General features: G+C 45.0%; 1 protein-coding gene across 1 annotated transcript in view; it reads right to left on the bottom strand.

Annotated features, from left to right (window-relative positions):
- The window catches only part of STX8 (syntaxin 8), a 1,659,484-nt gene that overhangs the window by 431,170 nt on the left and 1,202,865 nt on the right, over positions 1-25,449 (bottom strand). Inside the window, exon 7 of the mRNA XM_069654576.1 lies at positions 16,433-16,534. Coding sequence (XP_069510677.1) covers positions 16,433-16,534 — 102 coding nt within the window. The remainder of the gene's footprint in view (positions 1-16,432; positions 16,535-25,449) is intronic.

Below are 25,449 nucleotides of genomic sequence, written 5' to 3'. Positions count from 1 at the left end.
AGTGTCCAAACTTCAAGATTACACATATAAATAAGATCCTACAATCTAAAAAATAGCAAGTTCATATAGTAACCTACACCTATGTATTGAATTGATTCAAATCAGGGGTACACCTGAGCACTGAGTATCAATCTTAACACACTGGATAATGTTCACGACCAGACCGCAACATGTTTCAGTCGTACCCAATAAATGCTTGACATTCTTCAGAGGTTATAAGACACAATTATCTCTCCTAAACTCCTTTGTAACACTCCCGATGGGAACCTAATGAAAAGAAGCACAGTCCTTCAATTGCGTTATTGCCACCTATTCAAACCAATGTAGGTCACAGTGTTTCAATCAGGGCTGCATGAACCTGGAACTTCTTTCTGTACTTCCTTCAAATTCTGGATGGTTACAACATCATAATTATGTGGACATTTTCACTGTCTCTAGTCCAAGGTTTAAGGTTCATACAGACGTCCCTCTCTCTCTTATGTGGTGCTTAATATGTAGAGACTGTAATGCCAAATCCACATGTCCCTGGCTGTTTAATGGACTTGCTCTTTCTGCTGTTATATCCAACCTGGAAGGTTAACGCCAACTAGCTCAGACACATAACTCGGTCCGCAATTATGCACTGTCAAGCATTTATTGGGTATGACTAAAACATGTTGGGTTTAAGCGTGAACATTATCACGTTTGTTAAAATTGATACTCTTTGCTCAGGTGTATCCCTGATTGTGATTCAATTCAAGACAGAGGTATAGGTTATTATTGGAACTTTCCATTTTTTAGATTGTAGGATCTCCTTTTATATGTGTAATTTAGAGGTTTGGATACTTCTAAAGTGCATATTCATATTGCTGTGTACTTAATGTTTTATCAAATTGTGACGTCCTGTATACATATTTTTGTACTGCAATACAAATTATGTGTATTTTGCGTGTGGATGTTTGAGTAGGCACTACAGGATGACTTATTGCCTTTTTGTTTATATTGCTTAAAGACTTAAATATGTGAAAACAGTTGTTGAATCTTCCTCTTCTGACCCGTATATTGACCTACATTAAGATACATTCCAAAGTCATAAAACTATTGAATGCAAGCTAGAGTTACCTAAAGATTTCATTAACTTAACAGAGCACATAAAGGGTTTGTTTACCTATTTCTTGCAGGCTTTTAATTCTCTTTAGAAGCATCTTGGTTTGTCACCCTGAGACTCGAAGCATATGTCGATTTGGCGAAACTAAATCAACCCTGATAGGGGAACAGCACCTTGAATGGCCCCATTAAGGTCTCATGGGATTCTCCTTTAAATCCAATAACACATTTAGAAAAGACATTTTTATATGAGAAATGTATAGATATCTCCAAATTCAGATTGAAGCTGCTCAAGTCCATTTAACTAAACTTAAAGTATGGCCCTGTCATGCATGGTGGACATCTTACCTATGGACCTGGAATACCGTCTTCACACAGAACGGGTTATGCTCATAGAACTGCTAGACCTTTCTATTCTAAATGGAGTTTGTTTGATGTCCTTCCTGGAAAACGACGTTTGCATTATTCACATCGTTGAATTCACGTGATTTAGGGTAGTCACGTGTGTTACTGCATTATGTTCATAAGCGGCGTGGAGAAGTTGCTCGCTGCTTCTGATTGAACCAACATGGCGTTTGATAGCTGAATCCTTGATCTACGCCCTCGCATCTCTTCAGTTACTTCTTGGCTTTCCTCTGCGTGTTTCTACCACACGCGAACTCCTGGAGCTGCATTCTAGAAGTTACTGCAGTTTTTCCTGTTCACGTGAAATTTCTACACACTATCTACGGCAGCCATACACTAGAAGACCAATGGACGGCTTTCCTTCACACGCAAGTTCTGGCAGCACTGTCTGCGTGCACTTGCGTCGCGTGTATCCACACACGCGGGTTCCTGATATCTTTGCATGCTGCTTTCCTGGCCGAGTGTAAGCTTGTCACGTGTAAAACCATACGCGGTCTACTGTACTCTTCAAGCGCGGTTGACCTGGCTGCGTGTACTTTTGTTCACGTGTAAGATCCCACACGGATTCTGGAACTCTTCTAATGCGGCTGTCCTGGCTGCGTGTACTTGGGTCGCGTGTAAAACCACATGCGGTCTATTGTACTCATTACGTGCTGCTGTTCTGGCTGCATGTACTTCTGTCGTGTGTATAACTGCAGGTGTTTTTTTTTACTCTTTAAACGTGTAATTCCATACGCAAGTTGTGCTTCGCTTTGGATTTAATCCCTGGTACCTGAGATGAGATAACAGGTGGACTCTATTCATCATTTTTCTGTTCTACGTGGGAAAAGGAAGTATTACCAACAACTGTTTATTTGAAGGTGATTGTGCACAGTACTTTGGATGCTATCCTGTGGTGCACCAACCCGGTATCTAGCGTAAGCCTCGTGCCGTTTGGGATAAGTTTCCCTTACTAACCTTCCCTCCTTTTGTCGTTGTTTCGTTCCTGGTTTCTTCAGAGACTTGTTGGTGGAGACTCCTGTTCTAAGTATACAGGTTAGTGTGGTACTAAGTGCTATTGCTGTACCATTAGTGAGAGTTAGTTGGGACACTCTCTTATTATACTTTATTTTATTCTAGGCTGTTTTCCTATGATTCTCCCACGCCCTTTCCAGTGATCCCTCTCTCTGCCTGTTTTACTAGTCAGAGAGTTGTATCATTTGGAAGGTCTAATTTTGACTGCACTACTGTCAAGCCGTGTGATTTATCAAGGATCCGGAAGAACCCTACCAATTGTATCCTTTTTGGTTACTGTATCCTATTCATAAGATACTTGGGTGAATTATGACAGAATCAGAAGCCATGGAGGGTACGGATCCTTTAACGTTCTTGACCCAGTTAATCAATGATTTGAGAAACAAAATGAATACTGCACAGGACACATTGCGTCATCGCATGGGTGTGATGCAAGATGCCATTCATGCCTCTCCTCAGGGAGTGCAGGCTCCACCGGCCATTGCATCTGGATCCGGGACACCAGTACCACAACAAGAAACCCTTAAATTGGTTATGCCAACACAGTTTCCTCTGGCCCCCCCGGAAAGGTACACAGGTGATTCTAAAACCTATAGAACCTTTGTCAATCAGTGCCGACTCCATTTCCTGTGGCGACCTAACTCGTTTCCCGATTTAACTACAAAGGCAGCAGTCGTGCTTTCCCATTTGGGGGGTACTGCTGCTGCTTGGGCTAATCCTTTGTTGGAGACAAACAGTCCTTTGCTTTACAATTGCGACAATCTTCTGGCTGCCATGAGTAAGGTCTTTGATATGCGCTATGCCACTCAAGCCACAGATTTGGAGTTGCTAAGTCTACAACAAGGTAGTCAAACCCGATTGGCTTACATAGCCAGATTCAACCACTTAGTAGACGAGACTCAATGGCCTGAAGACAAAAAACGGCAGTTTTTTCAAGGATCTTTCAGAAGATCTAAAAGACGCCTTGTCTACGGTTCCTGTGGTCCCTACAGGGTTCACAGAACTGCTCAATCTAATTCTTCAAATCGATGCTCGACGAAATGCTCGCAAAGGAGAGAGAAAACCGTTCTTGCAAGCACCTGTTCGTTCGGATGTACCGGCAGCTCCCTCGAATGACCCTGGTGCCGTGAGAGGTCGGTTATCTAATGCAGAAAGGGAGAACCGAAGAAAAAACTATTTATGCATGTTGTAAGTGACTTCAATCCAGCAATCCAACTAAGTCAATGCTTAGGATGGGATGCCCAATGGAAGCCCTTATTGATATATTTTGATGTCAAAGTTCTTTAAATCTGGATGATGAACCCTTATATAACGCCCCTCTCTTTGAATCCCCCTGACCTCACTGAGCCAAGAAGTAGGTTTGTTTTGCAAAGTAAAAGGTTTATTTGAATAATTAAACAATATATATCACACTTTTATGAATAAAATAATATTTGAAGAGCACACTTATGAATATGGACGGTAATCAACAATGGGTAATATTACAAAATTGACACTCTCTTTAATCACTTATGGAGTATGGATATGAAGGATACTGTAGCAGAGAATACTTTATGTGATTCAAGGAAATGCAATAATCGGAAAGAATGCAACACAGAAATAGACTTGATATGATTTCAATCAAAAGATAATATGGTCACTTTTCGCCTGTGACTACTCACTCCCCCCCTCTGCAATATGAAGAGATGGAAATGAGAGCACACAGGTTTCAGGAATATTATCAAGAATGCAGTTCAATCCCAGTTCCCCCAGCAAGCTTAGAAAAACAGGTATGATTTTAAAACAGGCAAAAATACTTTTAAATGTGATTGCAGTGAAAATATGCTAAATTGATTTTAATTCACTAAAAGAGATTCAGGATGAGTGATAGTTACTTGTGATTGGTTTCAGGTCAACACTAGCAATGATTCATGAATGATTATCAATTTGGAAACAAAATTCAACAGTTGCAAACAAGAAACAGCTATTTTTACAAGTGGTGAAATGGAGCTAAAATGCAATTTGTGGCAATTTTTCTGCATGCGTAAATCGCTGTTACTGAAAAACTATGATGAATTGGAATGACGTTTTGGGTTTGTTGGAAAGCTTAGGATCTTAGCTTTAAAATGACAGTTAAATTCCACTTCTAGGACGGTTCAAAAGTTACAGATGTTTTTGTGAAGGTAGATTTTGCAGAAATAAAATCAAGATTTCAGAAATGACAGATGCGCTTTACAGATTTGAAATCAACAAGATTCTACCATGCAGTTCTGGACAGGTTAAAATGGTTGGAAGAGGATTACTTTAAACTAAGAGATTGGTTATGGACAGTTCTAAACTAGATACTCACTCCTAGCTTTAGAATGGAATGGGCCTCGTCAAAGATCTGGTCAAGGGGTTTGGTTTCACTCTCGCCACCGGACAGGTCTCAGGCCCTCTGGGTTCTGCTCTCAGCACTGCACGGCGGTCTGGGTCTCTTGAACTGGATCTGACGGGTCTGGATATAGCACTGCTCTCTGGTCTGGATCTGGGTTCTAGCACAGGGTTCTTAGCTAGAAGCAACACAGCTCAGCAAGGCTGTTGAACGGTTTGGTTAGGCCCCGTTGAAGTTTAGGGGTTAGAATCAGGTTGCAAAAGATTCTGAAGGCCTGCTGAGAAGGATTCAGCTTGTGAATTAGGCCTTTGCTTCAGGGTTCTAGAGCTTGATTCTAGAGTCTGGATTCTACGTTCTGGTCTCTGGTTCTAGATCTGGAGCCTCTATTTGGATATTGTCTAGATCTGGTCCGGCAGAGTGCTTTGCAGGAATCGGTGAGTAGTGGAAGTAATGAGTGTCTATCTGGGTCTCAGCAGTTCCTATTTATGTGTTTCCAAAGTGGGTGTGGAGGCTGATTCAACATGCCCAACCCCCTAAGTATTTGATAGGTCAGAGAATTTTCTGGGGTCTGACTGGAGAAAGAATCAGCGTGTCATGAGGTGTCATCATGATGCTATGTTTATAGTCCAAAAGAAATCCCTCCCTTTTGCTTTTACAGAGAAAATCTCTTTTTCATAACAAACATATTTCCAAGATGCACAACTTGTTCATAATACATATACACAGATTACTTAAGGTACATTCTTGTACAACTCTGTTATTACTAAGAGCTTTAGTTCAGAAATGACAACTTATTGCGATTTTGGTGGGTTTCTCAATATTGGTTCTGCACCAAATTTTTCACATGCATGCAGATCCTCTCTGGGCATATTACTGTAAGTTCTTATGTTCATAGCAAAAACACTACAGCTGTGATATTAATAATTCTGGGGTTTGGTCTCAGAACATCACACAGCGTCCACCTTAGTCTTAAATTGTGCGTGAATTTTTAATTTTAAGAATCCCAAAGTTGTACATTTTTGTCAGCTTGTTACGATATTTTAGAAGCATTTTCCTTAAACATATATTTGGTGCAATGTTAAATCCACATCCCAGTCTGGTCCGCCCCTAGAGCTGGCTTGACTCAGAGGTCACATGTCCTGTTTCTCCCAGAGCAGTTGTTTGACAAGTCACACCCAAATCAGCATATTCTGTTCACTTGAAAGACTCTATTGTCTTGTTTCCAGGCAGCAGAGCATCAGTCCACGGTGCCACTCCCCAGTTCCTGTTCACAACAGCTTGTCAATCTCCTGGCTTGGGGCAGGGGAAGTCTTCTTTGTCTAGGGATAAGGTGTGAAGGGTTCCCATGGACAGAGGCCTCTTGAAGTTTTAACTAAATCAGATTGCCCTCTAGTCAATTGCAACTTAGTTCCTTGTATTTATAAACTCACAATAAGTGATGCTTCCAGTGTCGCTACAGGAGCTGTACTTTCGCAAGTTTGTGCAGAAACCAAGGAGTAGCATCCAGTCGCTTTCTTTTCTCGTAAGCTAACCCTATACGAACAGAACTATACCGTTACTGAGCGGGAATTGCTTGCAATCAAGGATGCTTTCCGAGAATGGCGACATCATCTTGTTGGGGCCAAACATCAGGTGTTGGTTTACTCTGATCATCGGAATCTTCAAGCATTCAAAACTATGAAATGTCTTATGGCTCGACAGGCCAGATGGCATGTGTTTTTTGCTCAATACGATTTCCAAATTACATATCGCCCTCCCAGACAACATGTTAAATCGGATGCTTTATCCTGCATCAGTGAGGAGGTGAAGGAAGGACCTCCAGTTCAAAATACGTTGTTGGCAGATCATGTGATATGTAGTTGTTCTTCACAGTCTTCCCTAAAACAGGAATTACAGGAATCGGTTGAACAAAATCCACGAATGGTTCAGGAATTTAACCTAGACATACACAACGGTTTGCCTTTCACACAAGGGGTGCTTTATCTACCAACAGATACCACTCGGAACAAGGCTCTCAGTTTGGGACACGAATCCATTGTGGCAGCCCATCCGGGACAAAAGAAAACCATAGGGCTGCTAAAGAGATGGTGTTGGTGGCCTTCCATTACACGAGATGTAATAGATTATGTTTCTACATGTTCAGTATGCATCCAATGCAAGAACACTACTGGCAAACCAGTGGGTTTACTACAATCTTTACCTGTTCCTCACAAACCATGGTATATGATATCAATGGATTTTGTGGTAGAACTGCCAAGAAGTAATGGTTACAATACCATATGGGTTGTGGTGGACTACTTTACGAAATTGTCTCACTTTGTTCCCTGTATTGGGTTACCAACAGCTGCTGTCTTGGCTGATTTATTCATCCGGCATGCATTCCGTTTTTTTGGTCTACCTTCAGTGATAATTACCGACAGGGGTTCAAAATTTGCATCTCGTTTTTGGAGAGCACTAACCTCTGCATTGCTTATTGATGACAGGATGTCTAGTGCTTATCACCCACAAACGGACGGACAGACTGAGAGGGTCAATAGCACTATGGAACAATATCTGCGTTGTTTGTGTCTTCAGTTCCAATCAGACTGGGTCACTGTCCTCCCGGCAGCAGAATTTGCCTACCATAATTCCTACCATAGTGCCATAGGTACCTCTCCTTTCTATGCTCTGTATGGGCAACACCCAAGATCCAATCCTTTGGATTCCGGTTTGTCTATGGATATGCATGCAGCAGTCCGTAATATCAGAGGTCTAAATAATTTACAGACAAAGGTGAAGCAGCAATTGGGGGAGGCAAAAAGAGGAGATAAAATCTATGCTGATGCTCGTAGAGTACCTGCACCAGTCTACAAAAAAGGAATGAAAGTATGACTGTCTACTAAGAACTTGAGGATACCTGGTAAAAAGAAACTGTTGCCTAAGTACATTGGGCCATATGAGGTGCTCAACGTGATTAACCCAGCTGCTGTCTGTCTGGCATTGCCACAACGATGGCGAGTGCATCCAGTATTTCATGTGTCACTCATCAAGCCACGCTTCGATGCTACTAGATTGCCTATACGTCCTGTTGCTGTGTCAGTGAAAGGTTCAGATGAATTCGAGGTACAAGAAATACTGGATATGAGACTGCGTTCAGGTAGGCCTTATTATCTGGTGGACGGGAAAGGGTATGGACATCAATATGGTCGTTATAAGTAATATCCTACACAAAGATTGTCCGGTTCCCTCATAATGAGTTTTGGCTCTGGGACCTACTAACGCTCATACCCTTTCGCGACATCTTATTGGATCTGAGCTCCAAAGTAATACATCTAAAATTGAAATCCCACAAGCGAATTAAGACAATGGACCATATGAAAGGGAAGTACCTGCTATTTGGTTGCCAGTGTTGGTCTTCTCGGATCACATGATGGTCCGGCCAGAAATAGGTATAGGTTGAACACGTCTGCTGGATTTATTTCTCAGCAATCACTATTTTAACACATGGCCATTATAGCCTGCCAGTCTCTCCCCACTGTGAATCTACGCTCAGCATGAGTGTTTTTGCACATATACAGTTGTGACATGATGCTGCCCTTTGTCTGAAATGTTAAAGAGTAAAGGTTCTAATTAATCAATTACGTGTTTGCCTTTCATTTTGACCATGTTTGCCAATCTTCCCGATTGGCCGTGCCTCTCCCCAGTGTGCCAATATGCGTATTCCACACTTCCTTTGCAACTATCTTATTTCCTTTCTTATTCACCCTGTCTTCCCTCATTGTCTATTCAATGCAACCTCTCTGCACTTTCTTCCTCCTACCACCACCTTCTCTTTGCTTTTCTTTGGAATTGATTTGTTCATTACCCTAACTTAATGGGAGGCAAAAGCCATTCATTTTATTAGAGGACACAAAACTCATCTGTACTCATTTTTCAGCTGAGAATGCATAACATCTTATATGTTGAACATTATGTATCGTTATAGAAAATTATTATAAAAGCAAGCAAGTTCTTTAAGAAAAATCCACCAAAGGCTATTGGCTTAAACAAAGCAAAGCTCATAAGGCATTGTGGCAGATACCAAAGAATGCGAATCTAAAGAAATGGAAATAAAATTGGGAATACAAAACTACTTTTTGATTAGATATTTTGAAAATAGTAATGCAAGATGCAGAAAGCAACGTTAAGAACATGATGGGATTCAGTTCCAAATAACGTATGAATTAAAAAAAAAACTGATTTTGTTATCATGCAATACTCTTAAGCTGTAAAATACATAAAAAACAAGAAAAAAATGTATCTTAAACATAAGGTGTTAGGACCCTAAAGCACTTTGATGCAGGTACAATATCATGACTGACACCAATGCCAAAACCGACACCGAACCTCACAATCATTTTACAAGGTGGCAAACAGGTGCATTTAAAACTTGTCTAGGATCATTTCTACTAAAATGAATGTTGCTACATCCGAACATTCAAAGCGCCTATTAAAAGAAATGGTCACAGCCACCTTTGATGCAGGTCTCTAGGCAAAGGGGAACTTGTGTGGTGGAGGGGGCATTTTAACAGCCAGATGCTCGTACCTCCCCCCTCAAGCCCAGCACAGATTAGGCGGACTGGCGTGATGACATCATTGCCTTGCACAAGTGCACTCATGGCGCCACTGCTGCGGCCTGAGACCATCAGTAAGGTGGCGGCCCATAGTGAGGACTTTGATAATATTTTCCTTTTCCGTAGGTTGACAGTGCGAGCAGTGCTTTAGGTGGCAAGGGCTTTAAGTAAGGTTGGGCCTCAACTCATCAAAAGGCGCTCCAGAGCTGGCTCTGCTGGGCTCCCTCAACTAACCCTAGAGGCAGTAACCCTTTCAGACAGCCCGTTCACTCAACAGAGCCGTCTGGTGAAAAGAATGCCTGCGGGGGTCTGTGCTTCTGATTAAGAAAAAAGGAGAAGTGAGTGCACAAAAAGGTGTGTTAGTAGCGCAGCCACCTCTACTTTACTTTATTAGGAGGTGCCAACCCCCGCAGGCGGCCCTTTCACTACATACCTCTGTTTGGTGAAAGGACTCCTTGGGGTGCTTCGGGTTTTTAAAATAAGGCAACACAGACACCCTGCCACCATACATTTTAGTGAACCCACCTTTCCTTTTTGTTCTTAGTCACAGGCTCCAACCCCTCCAGGCAGGCTGCCTGCAGTGAACGGAGCCTGTGATTGACACACAAAACTAGAGGCAGCGCCGCAAAGGGTATGCTAGAAATGCACCTACCTCTCCTGCCACCTTGCAGCAAAGACATTTCCGGCCTCTCTGACCATACTTGGCCACCGCCCTGTAAGCGCCAACTGCCCTGGAATTCGAACCCCACTTAAAGCTCTGGTTAAGAGTGCATTGCCGATGGAGAGAGGGGATGCTTAGCATGAAAGGGAACAGTTCACCTTGCAAAGCATCAGACTCGGGAGTAAGAAGACCAGCATGGTCTGCAGGGACCTCAGTGAACATAAGGAAGATGGGCGTGGCGTAACAACTGGTGATTAATGAGAACACCTCTGTGGAACTGGAATGGTCCATGGCAGAGGGGTAAGAAAGGACGGCGGAGTGTGATGGACTGACGGGATGCAGAGGGGCGGGAAGGAGGGGCACTGTAATCAAAACAGCACAAGAGACAATGAAGAAGAGTGCGATGGGTCTGGAAGAAAGCTCGAGTGTGGGGTATCTGCAGAGAGGAGCAGGATGCAAAGGAAGTGACGAATGGGGTGAGAAACGGGAGTAACTGCCGAGGCGGACGAGAGTAGTGCAGGAGGAGGCGAGAAAGCTGCTCATGGAGAGCAAGCGTAGGTGCGTGGGAGGGGACAGGATGAGAAGTGCCCGCAGAAGAGATCAGTAGGCAACTGCTGTGAAGATTGGCGGAACAACTGCAAGGCTTGGGACAGTTTGCTGAGGAATAAAGTAACAGAAATGTGCACTTTGGAAACATTTCTCTTACACTTGAAAACACATATTGCCATCAACATAATCTGATTGCTAAGGAAGCTTTAAAGAAGGTAGAAACTACCCACTGTTCCTAACTGCTGGGAAACTTTAACAGGCGAAAGGGCAGTGTGTTAGCAACATGCAGGAAGTAATATACAGTAAAATATCTTCAGGGTATCAAGAATAACAGCTTAAGCAGGAGCTATCTCAGGGAAACAAGAAGCTAGCACAGAGTAATGTCATGGAATGTGGGAATGGCACCTGATGGCATCTGGAATACATTGGATTTACGTTAAAAGAACATATCCCAAAAGATCGAATTACAAAATTACCGAGCTCACCTGCCCACATTTTGTAATTCGATCTTTTGGAATTTTAACCGTTTGTCCCCCGGAATGCCTTCAATGTATGCGGGGGACACCCCTGCAACCCACGCAGCCCATAATACCGAGTGGTGGACACCCCCACTCCCATGTCTGGTATTATGGTCTACGATCTAATCTACTATGCCGAAGGCACACTAAACGTGCATTTGGCATTTTGGATTCAATCTTTTCATCTATTTCCGCGTGAACTAGCCCCAGCTAGCACATGGCAGCTGCAAATAAGTTAGAAGGCCTGATTTTCTAGATCTAGTGCGAATGCTCCTTCTTACCACAACAAGCGAGTAACAAGTTTAATAATTGTTTTGCTACATATGGTTTCCTTTATGTTGAAAGGGCTAAGGTGTCCCATTCACTGGTTGTGGGCAGGTTTAATATTGACTGTACTCTAAACTAGTTGATTTGCAGAAGAATCGCACTACTCCTAAGATAGAAGGAGTAGGAGCCACAGGTGTGCTCCACGTCCAGTACAACATGTTCTGGAATAGGTGGACATGGCATACACCTTGACAATAGGGGATTTATCATTTTTCAAAGCGTGGATAGTATCAGAACATCAGTGAGAGCCAGGTTTGTTTGTTGGGCTCAAGTTCTCCTTGAACAGGTGGTGCATAAGCAAGGATGAGGTATGAACTGATATGCCACTCCCTTATCTGGAAAACCTACATCTAGTACATCTTTTTGGAAGACAGGCCTTCCAGAGGTTCTATGTGAGAAAGGTGAGTCATCAGATGCCAGCAGTACGATCCCAAAATTGGGAAGGCCCAGAGCTAGTCCTGCCGATAGTAGCTGGCAACGTCACATGCTCTACTTTACTTTAAGATAGCATAAACACAACTTTGTATGCTGCTGGTGTGGAACAGGTGGATTTTTGTATGCAGAGCGCAGAGGTTAGAAGAATGGCCAATGAAATTTGAGGTTGAGTTCCTAACCCCAAAGCAGACAGTATTATTAAACTTTGCAGTTCTGTTGGGCCGATCACAAGCTGCACATTGCCAAGCTTATGTGGATGCCTCATAGTTCAGGATCTCCAGTAAGGCTGAAATATTAAACTGGTACTTCTAGTTTTGTGGGGCTCATTCCAAGCTACAATTGCAACATGTACTTTAGTTTGGCATGGTTTCCCTTCCGCTGGCATTAGGGCAGTTGGACAGACATGCAACTGGATAAGGGAAGATTGGTGTACACATGCACGAAAGGGAGACAGACTGAGTGTGGTCTATCATACCAGCCTGGATATACCATACGAGGTAGATCCCCAAGTGCCATTGTACAAACAACTGTGAAAGATGGACCTTACAGTTTCAATCCAGAGACCTGCAAAGGCAAGTCAGGGGCCAGTATGGCAGTTTCACTGCTGGGGGATCTGCTGAAGGATTCATGTTTGCTGCTCTGGCCAGGGGTTTTAAGGCAGTTCTCTTTTCAAGGCTGTGGAAAAGAGAGGCTGGGGCTGTTATAACGTGTGGACCAGCCAGTTGCTACACTTCACAGAGTGAGTCCGTCACTTCAATGGAGTTGTTATTAACATGGATTTTGAAGTATGAACACTACTAGGATTAGGATTAGTTGCACTGTTTATGGAGGCCCAGACTAATAATATGTTCTATAATGCTGCGGCTTGCCATCTAATTTTCAGTTGCTCTCAATGGTAATAAATGCCACTCTACATGGGAATCAGGTGGTAACGGAGATGATTTTAGAAATGTTAGCTACTGGGCAGAGCAATGTCCATGGAGGAAATCACAGCGTCCTATGCTTTATTTTTGGTCAGAATTTTCTAGCATAGTTTGGCGATATATGCTTAGTTACCGGCATGTCTTGACAGGGGCAGCAAAGTGAACGAGAGTGACTTTCTAAATGGTTGCATTCGATTATTGCTCCACTAGCCGATGTGTGTGTGTGGAATATTGCTGCTTGATTGATAATTATGTGGCACTTAAGATATCAGTACCTTGGTTATGCTGTTCATTTTCAGATTTGTTGATGCTGTGCCATGTAACAGGAGGTGTAGTTATGCAAAGGGAGAGAACAGCTCTCATGTTGACACGAGGTGCCTGATTTGTTATATCAACCAGATGCTAAGCAGAACAGATGATCAAATCAGTAGGGTGCTGCAATAAGGATTGGGTCCGACTTGACTGGACACAGAAATTTGAGGAGTCAACTGGGCAGTCATTTATATTATCATTTAAGAGGTGCAGGGGATTAAGCAATCGAAAAATAGGACATTGGCACTCTGCCTGTGATTAAAAAATGCTCGCCCTGATCTAACCAGAGCAGGGAATTCATCAACCAGTGTCCAAGTAACTCAGCAGTTCCCTTGGGAGCAGCAGGTTGTCAACAATGGGGCTTGTTGGAAGTCACCCAAGCCCACTTTCCCCATGGGTTTTGAGGTGTGGAATTTTTTCCCTGATAATGAGTGGATTACAGGGGCATGGATGGCAGCACAGTTGAATGGGAAGCCAAAACGGGCAAAAACGTTTTGGAAGTACAAGATTGTCCTTCGCCCTGAGGGTTTTATTTTGTAACAATGCCCCAATAAGATTGCTACCTTTTGTGGTGCAAGATAGGGGGCAAGTGATGACTGATATACATATTACTTTAGGTATGTGAGCGTTAAAGGAAGAGTAGTTAGTATTGTCTGGATAGTTGATGGGGATGCCACCCAATCAAGCAGCCTCTGTGTATTGGTGGCTCTGGAGGTACCAGATCTCCAGAGCCGGTAGGCTTTTATTTGGCCATCGACCAGGGAGGCGCATTGAGCTACAGGAAACGGGAGGTCAACCAACGCTATAATCTATTGTCTGTAAACTCTTATTGAACCACCTATAATAGTCTGCCTTTTGAGTGAAAGAGAACCAGCATAGGCTGTTCAGCTCTTAATGTGTTGTAACAATGAAAAAGGAGGAGACTGCTATACAGGTGACATTGTTGAGGTTATAGACTTTTATATACGTTAAAAAAAATAGGAAAAACCCTAACGTTCCCTAATTCTAATACTGCTTCAACTGAATACTAAGGACTCGGTCAGGATGTCCATTAAAAACACATGGTTTACCATTGTGTGTCAAAAATTAACCAAGGAACAGAAACGAGGATGATCTTAATCCAGAAGAGCAGCTCTTTTCTTCTGGTTGAAGCTTTGCCTTCACCTTCACGACGTTACGTGTTTTCCAGATTATATAAACGAAAGGTTCTAACAGTGCTCTTGCAGGATTTCTCTGTTGTAGTAGAGAAAATAAATAAAGTCTCTTCAAAGTACTTATTTTATTCAAAATATCATGGGGCTGGCTCCCTCCCCTCTGGCTCTCAGAGTTCCCAATGCCAAGGGGTATGGCCCTTCCCGTGGCCTCCTTAGGTTTTCACAACTCACAATGTCAAGAGGTATTGTTTCTTCCCTTGGCCTTCTTACACTTTCCAGTTCTCTGATATTTGAAAGGTGGCCCTGGTCCACTATCCTGCCAGGTACTATAAAAAGACATTTTATGACTTCTTTATTTAGTATAGCAGACCTGATTCACTATCCAGCCTGGCACTAGTATTGTTTGCAAACTGGTCCTAGTAACTTCCCTGTATTTGGGTTTCCCAGGCCCTTGTTCCACCTGCAATTACTTCTTCATACTCTTTCTTGCACGTAGGGTCCCAGACCCCTCTTCACATGTAGTTGTTCCTTTAATGTCTCTCTCACAGTCCTTCTTCTCCATCTTAAACTTTAGTGTCCTTTTACCCTTCTAAGGGGGTTCGCATGTTGTCCTCCGTTCCAACCAGCTAGCCCCAGCAAGCCCCTACCTTCAGCAAGGTTCTGTTCGAGCTCTGGCTGGCTGCCGGAGTTGATCTCTTCGACTCTGCATTGTCCACCAAAGCCACAGCATCTCTGTAGCTGCCGCTTGCCGCTACTCTGCTTGGCCGGTGTGCACAGTGCGATCTCTTCTCTCAGGCAGACCTCTGTGGTCTGCTTCCAGCAGGGCAAAGGGTCAGTCTTCCTCTGACCTGCTCCGAAGGCTTCTGCATCTCCTCCCGCGTCCTGGTTCCTCCGGTCTCCCTTCTCCGCTCAGCTGCGGCTCCTCGAGGGAGGGCTGAATGTACTCTTCAGTCATTCGTCCCTTTTTATGTATCAGCAACATACGTATTGTCCATATTAACAAGACTGCTGGAGTTGGGTCTGTAGAGCATACTCCAATACTCTGTGCCTCTTCTTCGTCCCAGTAGTAATGTTATTCCTCTCAACTGGGTTGTTTGAAATCTTCTTCGTCACCGTACTTTTACAACATTCATACAGGGAGTCTCTACTCTTCCTCGTCTTGGTATTTTGGAAGGCGTTTGGTTGCTCTACCTTACATACGTACATGGAAGAGTGTGGAATTGTGCTACCCTGTGTAGGGTATGGTGATGATGGATGGCATGGGATGTTCGGGTTATACCACATTCGACCCCGACAACTCCAGTTCCAAAGGAGGGTTTCCCTCTAATGAAATCCACCCGCTGAGTACCACCCCCAGTGGCACTATCGGGTAGTGGCTTCACCTCCCTGGCATCATGGGAAGGGGCTACCCTTAGGGAAGCAGGGACGATATCTTGGGATTCATCACAGAGTCTAAAATGGACCTCTTGAGCAAACCGCAACCAACTTATAACTAATTGAGATTGAACCTGAGGTTGGAATGGGGAGGGTAAAGTCAGATGCAGAAGGAACAGGGTTTGGCCTCAGAAAAATTAAAAGCCTGTGGGCGTCCCTTTATGTAGCAGCCACCTTTGGCGATAAATGCAAGCAGGCGCACTCTTCTAACGGGGGTGGCGGGGCGAGTTGATTTATAACATCTTTATTTGTCGACAAGTCTTCTTTATTTTGTGTCTAGGTTTCTGTCTGCATATGCTGTGTGTGGATGGACACAGAGGATGGGGGGGGGCTTCACTGAATCCCCCACTATGCTAGTTTCATAGCAGAATGATATTGTGCTCTCACAATTATCCAAGCTTGTGCATCCAAGTTTTATCTCATCAAGTTGTTTCTTAGTCTGTGCATTCGTTTTTAAAAGAGGCGCCAACGGAAACCTTCCACACGTGCAAATGTTTGAATGAACTGCAATTGAGGCACGACAGAAGAAAAAAAAACTCTATATTTGAAGGGTCTGCATAAAATGGACCTGCTACCATGTCTTACCCCACACTCTGATCCCATGCCACAAAAACAGAAGGATTAAGTAAGGAAATCAGAAAAGATGATTTCTTTCAATAGGAACCATACCACAGGATGTAGCCTTCTTGTCAACGATCTTGATGTGCCTTGTCTGGCTGCGAATTTTTCCATCAGTGTTTTCTACCAGGTTGGTAAGGTCATCAATGATTTCTGAAGAGAAAAATCAAACATGGTGGTTATAAACTAGGATTCTAATCTATTCATCATTGCTCAACAACTATGGTCCACTGTGCATAAAACGACCCAGAGGCCCCAAAAAGACTGACAAAGTAATGTCCCATGGGTTCTTAAAATAACTCTTCTACATTTTACCATGCTTCTTTATCTTACCTATCATGTGCACACTTTCTAAAAGTCCCCATTCTACTCTCCCACCAAGGAAATATGCAGCTGTCATCCATGGAGAGGTAGGTACACTAGCTTCATCCTTGTCATCAGAAATTACTTCCAACTATTTTAAAAAAAATCTCCCTTACTAATCGTCTCATTCCAATTTAGTTCAATTTCCATGTTCTCTCAACAATTGTAGCACCTGATTAACAATATCTTTAGCATACATTTGTACATTTCTCCACTTAATGCTTTTGTCAGTCTTTCTAGCCTCCCTTCTTAATTCCTCTTTTTAGCTTCTTGCATACTCTCACTCGCTTTCTTTTCACTCTGTTGTACTTCCACCTTGAGCCCCCCACTGCATATGAACCTTTTCACAATGCATGACAGGGACTATGCCTCTCGCCCATGTATTCACAATTATACCTTCCTTCACATTTTGAAGAAATCACAGAAATTAGGCATTTAAGTTATTACTCCACCTAGATATCTGCAACATGTAGATACAGATTGATTACAACTTTATCAAAGGTCATTTAACTAGCCTGTGTAAATGTATTCCTTACAATGCAGTGTCCTTTGTTATCAGCAATGCAATAAGATAGTACTGCTTTGTGAAAACTACTATAAAGTTTGTTTTGTCTGAAGGCATTCTACATATAAATTAAATAAATATAACTTATGTGATGAATAGCGGGATTCAGTCACTTCTCCCAAGGGGGAGCCTTTCCCTGTGAGGCTTGGGTGTGGAACCCGCTACACAATCCCCCTCCATAGGGGTAGAGGCAAGCGAGACCTCCGCGGGAGAAACTTGGAGACAAGGACTCGTGTTCCGTCCAGGAGCTCCATGAGTTAATCACTCATGGACCAGCAATAACACCCAGGGCTTCAGAAGAGCCAATAAGATCAAATCACTGTTTGTTACTGTGTCTTAAAGCCCCTGGGTCAACCTGAAGAAATATCTGGTATCAATACTGTGAAGAAAAGTGAAGGAGTAATACCGATTACGCACAATTCTGGAATGGACAATGCTGTGAAGAAGAAGAGTGAAGGACTGATGCCATTACTCCCCTGTCCAGGGCTGACAATACTGTGAGGAAGAAGACTATACGAGCGACAGAGAGCACTCGACAGAAAGGAAAAGAGGACTATTATCCTCCGCGAGGGATGGCCCAGCCATTTGTCATACAAAGAGAAGAAGGGACATTGCGAAGGCAGAGAGAATCCCGGAAGATTCAAACCAGCGTTGTGGTGGGACTTGAACGAAACCGGGAAGATCTGCTTGCCAGGAGGCAACTAGCTGGCGTGCAAGGGAAGCACTGAGAGTGCGGGCAGCAGGAGAAACCAGGGAGGGAGAAATCCTAAGGAGCGAAGAAGTCGTGGGTGGTGACGTGACCCTGGAGGGGTGGACTGTTCAGTCTGGCAACCGTGACTGACCACTGCGACTTTGGCACAGAGGAGAGGATGCAGAGGAACTTAAAGAGTCAGAGAGAATACAGAAGCCGTCCTGACAAGAGGAAGACTATTTCCCGACCTGCAAACAGGCTCAGTGATACCAAGCCCCAGAGGAAAAAGGTAACAGGGACGGTGGGAGACCCGGGAGGTATTACGAAGTTAATGAGTGTCAGAATCCTACTCGTCACAGTGAATGTAAAGAGTTAAAATCAAGAGTGAATTATTACTGGCATAATCGTACTTGTCCCAGTAATATTGAAGTAAGAACGTTAAGTGAAGAATCTTACCGGCAGAATTACACTTGTCCCAGTGATCTTGATGTGAGAACATTAAGTAAGGAACATCACTGGCCCAATCATACTCGTCCCAGTGATCCAGAGATGTAGAAACCCAATGTGAATCATTATTGGTCCAAGCATACTCCTCCCAGTTATGCTACAGAAGAATTAAGTGAGAATCACCAATGGCATAATCATACTCGTCACAGTGACTGTTAAGAATATAAACCTAGTGATAATCTGTGTTGGAAGAAACCTTCATATTTTGAAACCAAGAGGAAGTGGCAGGAAACTGAAAAGTTCATCAAGAGTGTTACTGACTGGTCCAGCCAAGAGAGTGTTGTTGACTGGACCAGCCAGGGGAGGAACTGGACAGTAAAACAGGAAATCATAAAGAGTGCCCTACACCAAGAGGGGGAGGAAAATCCTTCCAGGAAGGAAAAGCCAAGGGTTAAAGCCAAGTGGATAAGATTGGAAAAGCCTATTTTGCAACTTTGTGAACTGATTAAAGTAGTGACCAGGACCCATTTACAGAATGACTATTCAGTTATTATTTTGGAGACTCACCGACAACTGATGAGCACCCAAGTTAGTTTTAGTTAGGTAGGGGGAACACCTAGATTAGGCATAGCAAGGAGTAACTTGATGTTCCCTTTTAAGTTAAATAAAATCAGTAACATGGTAGAACCTTGTCTATGTCCACCTTCTGACCCACTACACTTAGTGGTAGTCTCTACAGCCTTTCAAGAATGTATAAAACTCATGATGCATTTTTAGTAGTCTTTGTAATCAATGTGGCATCAGGGGATATAGGTGCTGGGATTTGGCTGAAATATGTAGTTTAAAATATCAAGCTGGCACACGTGCATCCACATTCCAAGGGGGTTGGGAGAGTAGGAGAAGCAAGGGGAGGAGGGCAAGGTGCAGCAACAAGCACCAGGCCACAAGCACCACAGAAGCTAATAACGTAATAAGGGATCTTACTTGTAAAAGGGATAGGCTGGTATACACAATTAACATCTCAAGTGATGCACTGGAGCAGAGGCTCTGTTGGAGGGGGAGGTATGAACTTTAACACCTGGACCAAACACCAATGCACATTCACAACGATTATTATATACACTTATTTTACTTTATTTTGGGAAAATAAATTCTCTAAGACACAACAACAAAATAACAGTCTATGGCACACACATGAATATAATATAAAACATTAAAAAAAACAATTCTCATCAAATTCATTTGCAAATAACGATAAAGTATGCCTTTTTGAATACACATCTGATAAAAAGAATTAAAGGGAAAAAAAATCTAGAGCTATCCCACAATTATAGCATGCCTACGTTCAGAATTTATAGTAATACATCACTGAATGTTATGAGAATTATATGGTTTAAATTATCTTATTCATGTATGTGAATTTGTTTTTCCTGAGAGTGAGTGAGTGAGAGAGACAGATAGAGAGAGAGTGTGTGTGTGTATGTGTGTATTCTTTTTGGGCTGCTTATAACTTCGCTCCTCCTGGACGAATCCTCACCAAAAAAAAACTATATAGCCCACTCAGAATTTTTTTGCTAAGTTTGGTGAGGTTTCGTTAAGGGGGGGGGGCAGAGTTATAGGGGGGTCCCAAAATGTCTTTTTTTTACATAGACTGAATGGAGAAAAACTTTGCTCATGCCTACAGCCTAAACCGCTGGACGGATTTTCTCCAGATTTGCGCCAGGAGCGGCGGCTTGGTCCCAAAAGCATGCTTTTGTAAATTTGGTGGAAATCCGTCCGGTAGTTTTTCTTAAAACAACCTAAAATTAGGTCCCAAAAATGCGGGCTATCTGGGTCCACTCCACTGACTCATTTCCTTGTTCGCTCCGTGTGTCCTAAGCTTTCATGTATGGGAATAAAAGTTACAAAGGAAGAAGAAGTTACTCTCTTACCTGGTAAAGTTCTTTCGATGGGATGGTCCGACAAAGTATTCCATATCTATGACTGTAATCACCACAGCTGTGCTGCTTCGGAAAATATTCGGCGTCCTGCGTCGATGACGCTGATACGCTGTCCTCGAGCCGACATCACCGGATGTTATAAGTAGGACGCACAACGCCCATAGCCTCAGTTGTAGTTTTTTCCCCAGAACGTGTGGCACCAACTACTGCCAGTATGACCGCAGAAACCCTTGTGGAATCGTAAGCTGCAATCGCATAAGAAATTCTGTAGCGGGGTAGGCAGGGAGAGAGCGATATGAAATACGTCGTCGGACCATCCCATCGAAAGAACGTTACCAGGTAAGAGAGTAACTTGTTCTTCGAGGGGATTGGGTCCTCCGACGTATTCCATATCTATGACAGACTCCCAAAGCAGTACCAACATAAGGAGGTGCGAAAAGAATTTAGACTACAGAAATTTAGAATGCCCAATCAAATTGCAGAGTAAAGGACCGTCTTGCCAAAGTCCAGATCCTGCCCATGAATAGAATCTAGGGAGTAGTGTTGTACAAAAGTATGGACCGAAGCCCATGTGGTTGCTTCACAGATGTTACGAATAGGAACACCCCTCTGCAGGGCAGTAGAGGCAGCCATACCCCTAGTAGAATGGGCCCATAAACCTACCGGAGGGTCCTTACCCACCAAGTGGTAACATTCAGAAATTGCCAAGATAATCCATCTAGACAAAGTCTGCTTAGTAACAGCTTGTCCCAAACGCCTTCTGGCGTAACCAATAAAGAGCTGATCGTCCACTCTGACCCGGGACAAGCGTGAAATATAAAGCTCTCCTAGGATCCAACCTATGGAGCCTCTCCTCTTCCTTACCAGGATGTGGAGGAGGGTAAAACGCCGGAAGAAAAACCTTCTGGCTTAAATGAAATTCCGACACCACCTTCGGAAGAAAGGAAGGACGAAACCTAAGGACAGCCCTGTCCTTATGAAACACAGTGAAGGGTGGCTTAACTGAAAGTGCCTGCAACTCACTCACTCTGCGAGCGGAAGTGACCGCAACTAAAAATACAGTTTTAAGTGTTAACAGTCTCAAATTACAAGAATGTAAAGGCTCAAATAAAGCACCCATTAGGAATTTTAGAACAAGGTTCAAACCCAACCAGGCACCTGGAAAGGTGACGGCGGGAACACGTTAGTGAGCCCTTTGAGAAACTGATAAATTAAAGGAATTTTGAAATAAGAACACTCCTCAGACGAGCCCTTAAAGATGGACAGCGCCACCAGGTAACCTTTAATGGTACCCACTTGCAAACCCTTGTGGGCTAACAAAAGACAGAACCACAGAAATGTCATATGAAAAAGGATCCACATTCTTAACCCTGTACCAGTCGCAGAACTTTCTCCAATGGCAACGGTACAGGGACTTTGTTGCCGGCCATCTGGCCGAAAGCAACATCTCCATCACGTCTTCAGGAGGTCCCAATCCTTATACCTCAACCTTTCAGAAGCCAAGCATGAAGGTTGAGGGATCTGTCCTCTGGATGGAGAACCTGACCCCCCTCCCATGAGAGGAGATTGTCTCGGTAGGGAAGACAACGTGGAGGGCAGATGGACAAGTCGAGAAGGTCTGGGTACCACGTCCTCCGGGCCCATGTCGGAGCAATGAGGATCATCCGGGAACCGAACCTCCGTAGCACTTGCGGGATAATGGGAACTGGAGGAAACGCGTACAGCAGTGGGAAGGACCACTCCACCACAAACGCGCCTCCTAAGGCTCCTCTTGGTGGAAATTCCCGCGAGTAGAACCTTTCGCACTTCCGAATGACACTGGAGGTGAAGAGGTCAAGCTGAGGGGTCCCCCAAAGGGCGAAGATCTCCAGGAGAATCTCCTGAGCCAAATCCCACTCGTGAGAGATTGCGCTCTGCCTGCTCAGAGCCTCCGCCGTCTCGTTTTTGTCTCCTTCCAGATGAACTGCTGAGATTGAAATTTCTCGCTGGATGGCCCAGAACCAGAGCTGCATTGCTTCCCTGCACAGAGGAAGTCACCCTGCCCCCCCTTTTTGTTGAGGTAGTGCTTGGCCACTGTGTTGTCCGTCAGAATCAGGACATTCTTTCCTCGCACAGTCGGCAGAAAAGCCTTCAGGGCAAGCCTGACGGCCCTCAGCTCCAACAGATTGATATGGAGTCTGGACTCCAACGGAGACCAACGACCGCTGACTGTCAACTTGTTGGCATGAGCTCTCCATCCCATGAGGGATGCGTCCGTCACGATCGTCACCTCCGGCCAGTGTAGCCAAAATGGAGCCCCCCCTCATCAGATTGCCTTCGACGGCCTACCACAGAAGGTTCTGGGTGACCGAGGGCGGCACCTGAACGGGGTCCGAAATCCTGCCAGAGGACTGTAACCACTGCATCTTGAGAGGCCATTGCAGAGATCTCATCCGCAACCTGGCCTCTTGCACCAGAAGAATGCAGGATGCCATAAGGCCGAGCAACCTCAAGAACGCGAACGCCAGGAAAGTCTGGGCCTGTTGAAACTTGTGCACCATCTGCTGAATATGATGAGCCCTCACCTGGGGTGGAAAACACTGCCCCAGGGACGTGTCGAGCACTGCTCCGATGTACTGGAGCCGCTGAGTTGGCGTCAAATGGGACTTTAAGTTGAGGGAGAAGCCCATCTTGTGAAGGGAGTGGCAGGTGACGGACAGATGATCCCGGACTTGCTCGTGAGAGCGCGCCCTTACCAACCAATCATCCAGGTAGGGGTAGACGTGAATCCCCCCTTTCCTGAGATACGCTGCAACCACCACCATGAGCTTGATGTAGACCCTTGGGGTGGAGGTCAATCCGAACGGCAGGACCCGAAACTGAAAGTGTGAGTCGCCAACCGCGAACCACAGGTACTTCTTGTGCTTGGGATGGATCGGCACATGAAAATAAGTGTCCTTGAGGTCGAGAGACACCAACCAGTCCTGAAGTTGAAGGGCCTGGAGGACTTGAGAAAGAGTAACCATCTTGAACTTGTCCTTCCTGAGGAGCTTGTTCAAACCGCACAAGTCCATGATGGGTCTCAATCCCTCGTCTTTCTTCGAAATCAAAAAATAAGGGGAATACCATCCCTTGTTCCTCTCCGCTACAGGCACCAGTTCTATGGCGCCTTTCTCCAGCAGGGATTGAATTTCCTGTGCAAGGAGCGGATCCCGACTCTTCAAAGAGAGATTCCCTGGTGGATTGTCGTGAGGCCTCTGCCGGAAAGGAAGACAGTAGCCGTGGGCTATGATCTCCAGAACCCACACATCTGAAGTAATGGCACGCCACTCTACAAGATGCTGCGTCGGCCTTCCCCCAACCGGCGAACCATGGAACATGGCCTCATGACTGAGCCGAAGCGGCTGTGTCAGTGTCTGAGGGCAAAGCGGCAACTGCCCAAGCAGCCTTGGCACCTCGAGTACCCTGTTTTCCACCTCTGGCACTCCTACGGTGGCCCCTTTGACTTGCAGCTCCTCTCGATTTATTAAAGGATGAGTAATATCGAAAGGAACCTCCCCTCCATTGCTGTCCCCTAGGATGAAAAGGCGGAGGTTGGTGAACTGCAGCGCTCAACGACTTCGCTGCAGCTTTGGAGGTCTGCAACCTCTCAAGGCTCTCGTCAGCCTTGCTGCCAAACAGATGCTCACCGTCAAAGGGCATGTTGAGGAGCCGGACTTCCACAACCACGCAAACCTGTGTATTACTGTGCTCGCCGCCATGGACCGGCTGACACAATCTACCATGTCCAGACCCGACCGAACGGACTCACACATGGCATCCTTGCCATCCTGCACGATAGCAAGAAAACCATCCCGTTGCTCCCCTTCAGGAATATGTTCAGCCGCTAAGGAAATACAGTTCCACAGAGTGTGCGTGAAACATGACAAGGCACATACGGAGTTGGCTGCCTGTAGAGCCATACCCCCTGAAGAAAACACCTTCTTCACCCAGCCATCAAAACATTTGTTGTCCCTCTCAGGAGGCATCATAGGGTACGACGCCTGCTTTACGGGGGCCATAGCCGCCTGCACCACCAAACTCTCTGGAGTAGGGCGCATGGTAAAGTAGCAGGGGTCGCCACTGGCTGGGCGATATTTCTTCGGCAAGGACTTGCTCACTGCCGGGAGACTCTCCAGAGAAGTCCAAGCCGCAGCCACCCTTCTCTGCAAGGCCATATGGAATGGCAGCACTGGGTCAGTTGGTAGACATTGGTCGAGGATATCAGTCAGGTCATCCTGCTGAAAATCCCCAGGGGGGGCAGACCACCCCAGGTAATCCGTGACCCTCGACATCAGGCACCGATATGAGGACTCGGCATGCGTGCCAGGCTCAGGCCTACAAAACTCCACCTCCGGAGAGGTGTCTAGACCACTGGCGTCGTGCAACGACTGACGCAGGTCCTCAAGTTGGCTATGACCCGAAAGTAGGTCATCAGGAGCCTCTGCAGGAACCTCAACTTCCTCAGACCCCTCATCCACCTCAGATATATAATCCAGAGGCTGGAAGGAGGGTACAGAAAAAGGAACAAAGACATGTTTAGCCTTGCCCAGAGCCTTTCTGGGGGGTTCCACCGTGCCACGGGGAACCTCCGACAAAGCCGCCTCGAAAGGGGTCAAGGGCGTCGATGGAATCGGCGTCAACATCGAGCGTGGCGCCGACATCTTCAAAGGCGTCGACACAGGCCTTGAGGGCGGAGCCCCGAGCGTGTCTCTCAACAGACTGGGCGCCGATGGCGTCGACGACTTTCTCGGAGGCGGAGCCTCGAGAGAGTCCGTCGATGACCTTGGCACCGCAGGCGTTGATGTCTTCTTCGAAGACTTCACAGGTTCTTGCAGTGTCGAGGACCGGGACCTAGAACGGGCATTTTTAGAGCGAGCATCCTTGTCTGACTGGGACCTCGAAGGCGCCCGGTGGTCGCAACGACCGCTCGAGCCTGAAGGCGTACGAGCAGCGTCTCTAGAACAGGCACGACCGGCGTCTTTCGACGGCGCGAACGGACCAGAGCCCTGTGATTGGAAAATCGCCAACATCTACTTTCGGA

This window comes from Ambystoma mexicanum, chromosome 3q (genome assembly GCF_040938575.1).
Source record: "Ambystoma mexicanum isolate Mex_15411 chromosome 3q, UKY_AmexF1_1, whole genome shotgun sequence".
NCBI classification, from domain to species: domain Eukaryota; kingdom Metazoa; phylum Chordata; class Amphibia; order Caudata; family Ambystomatidae; genus Ambystoma; species Ambystoma mexicanum.
Note: the sequence above shows the minus strand (reverse complement) of the source record. Positions and strands in the feature narration are given on the sequence as shown.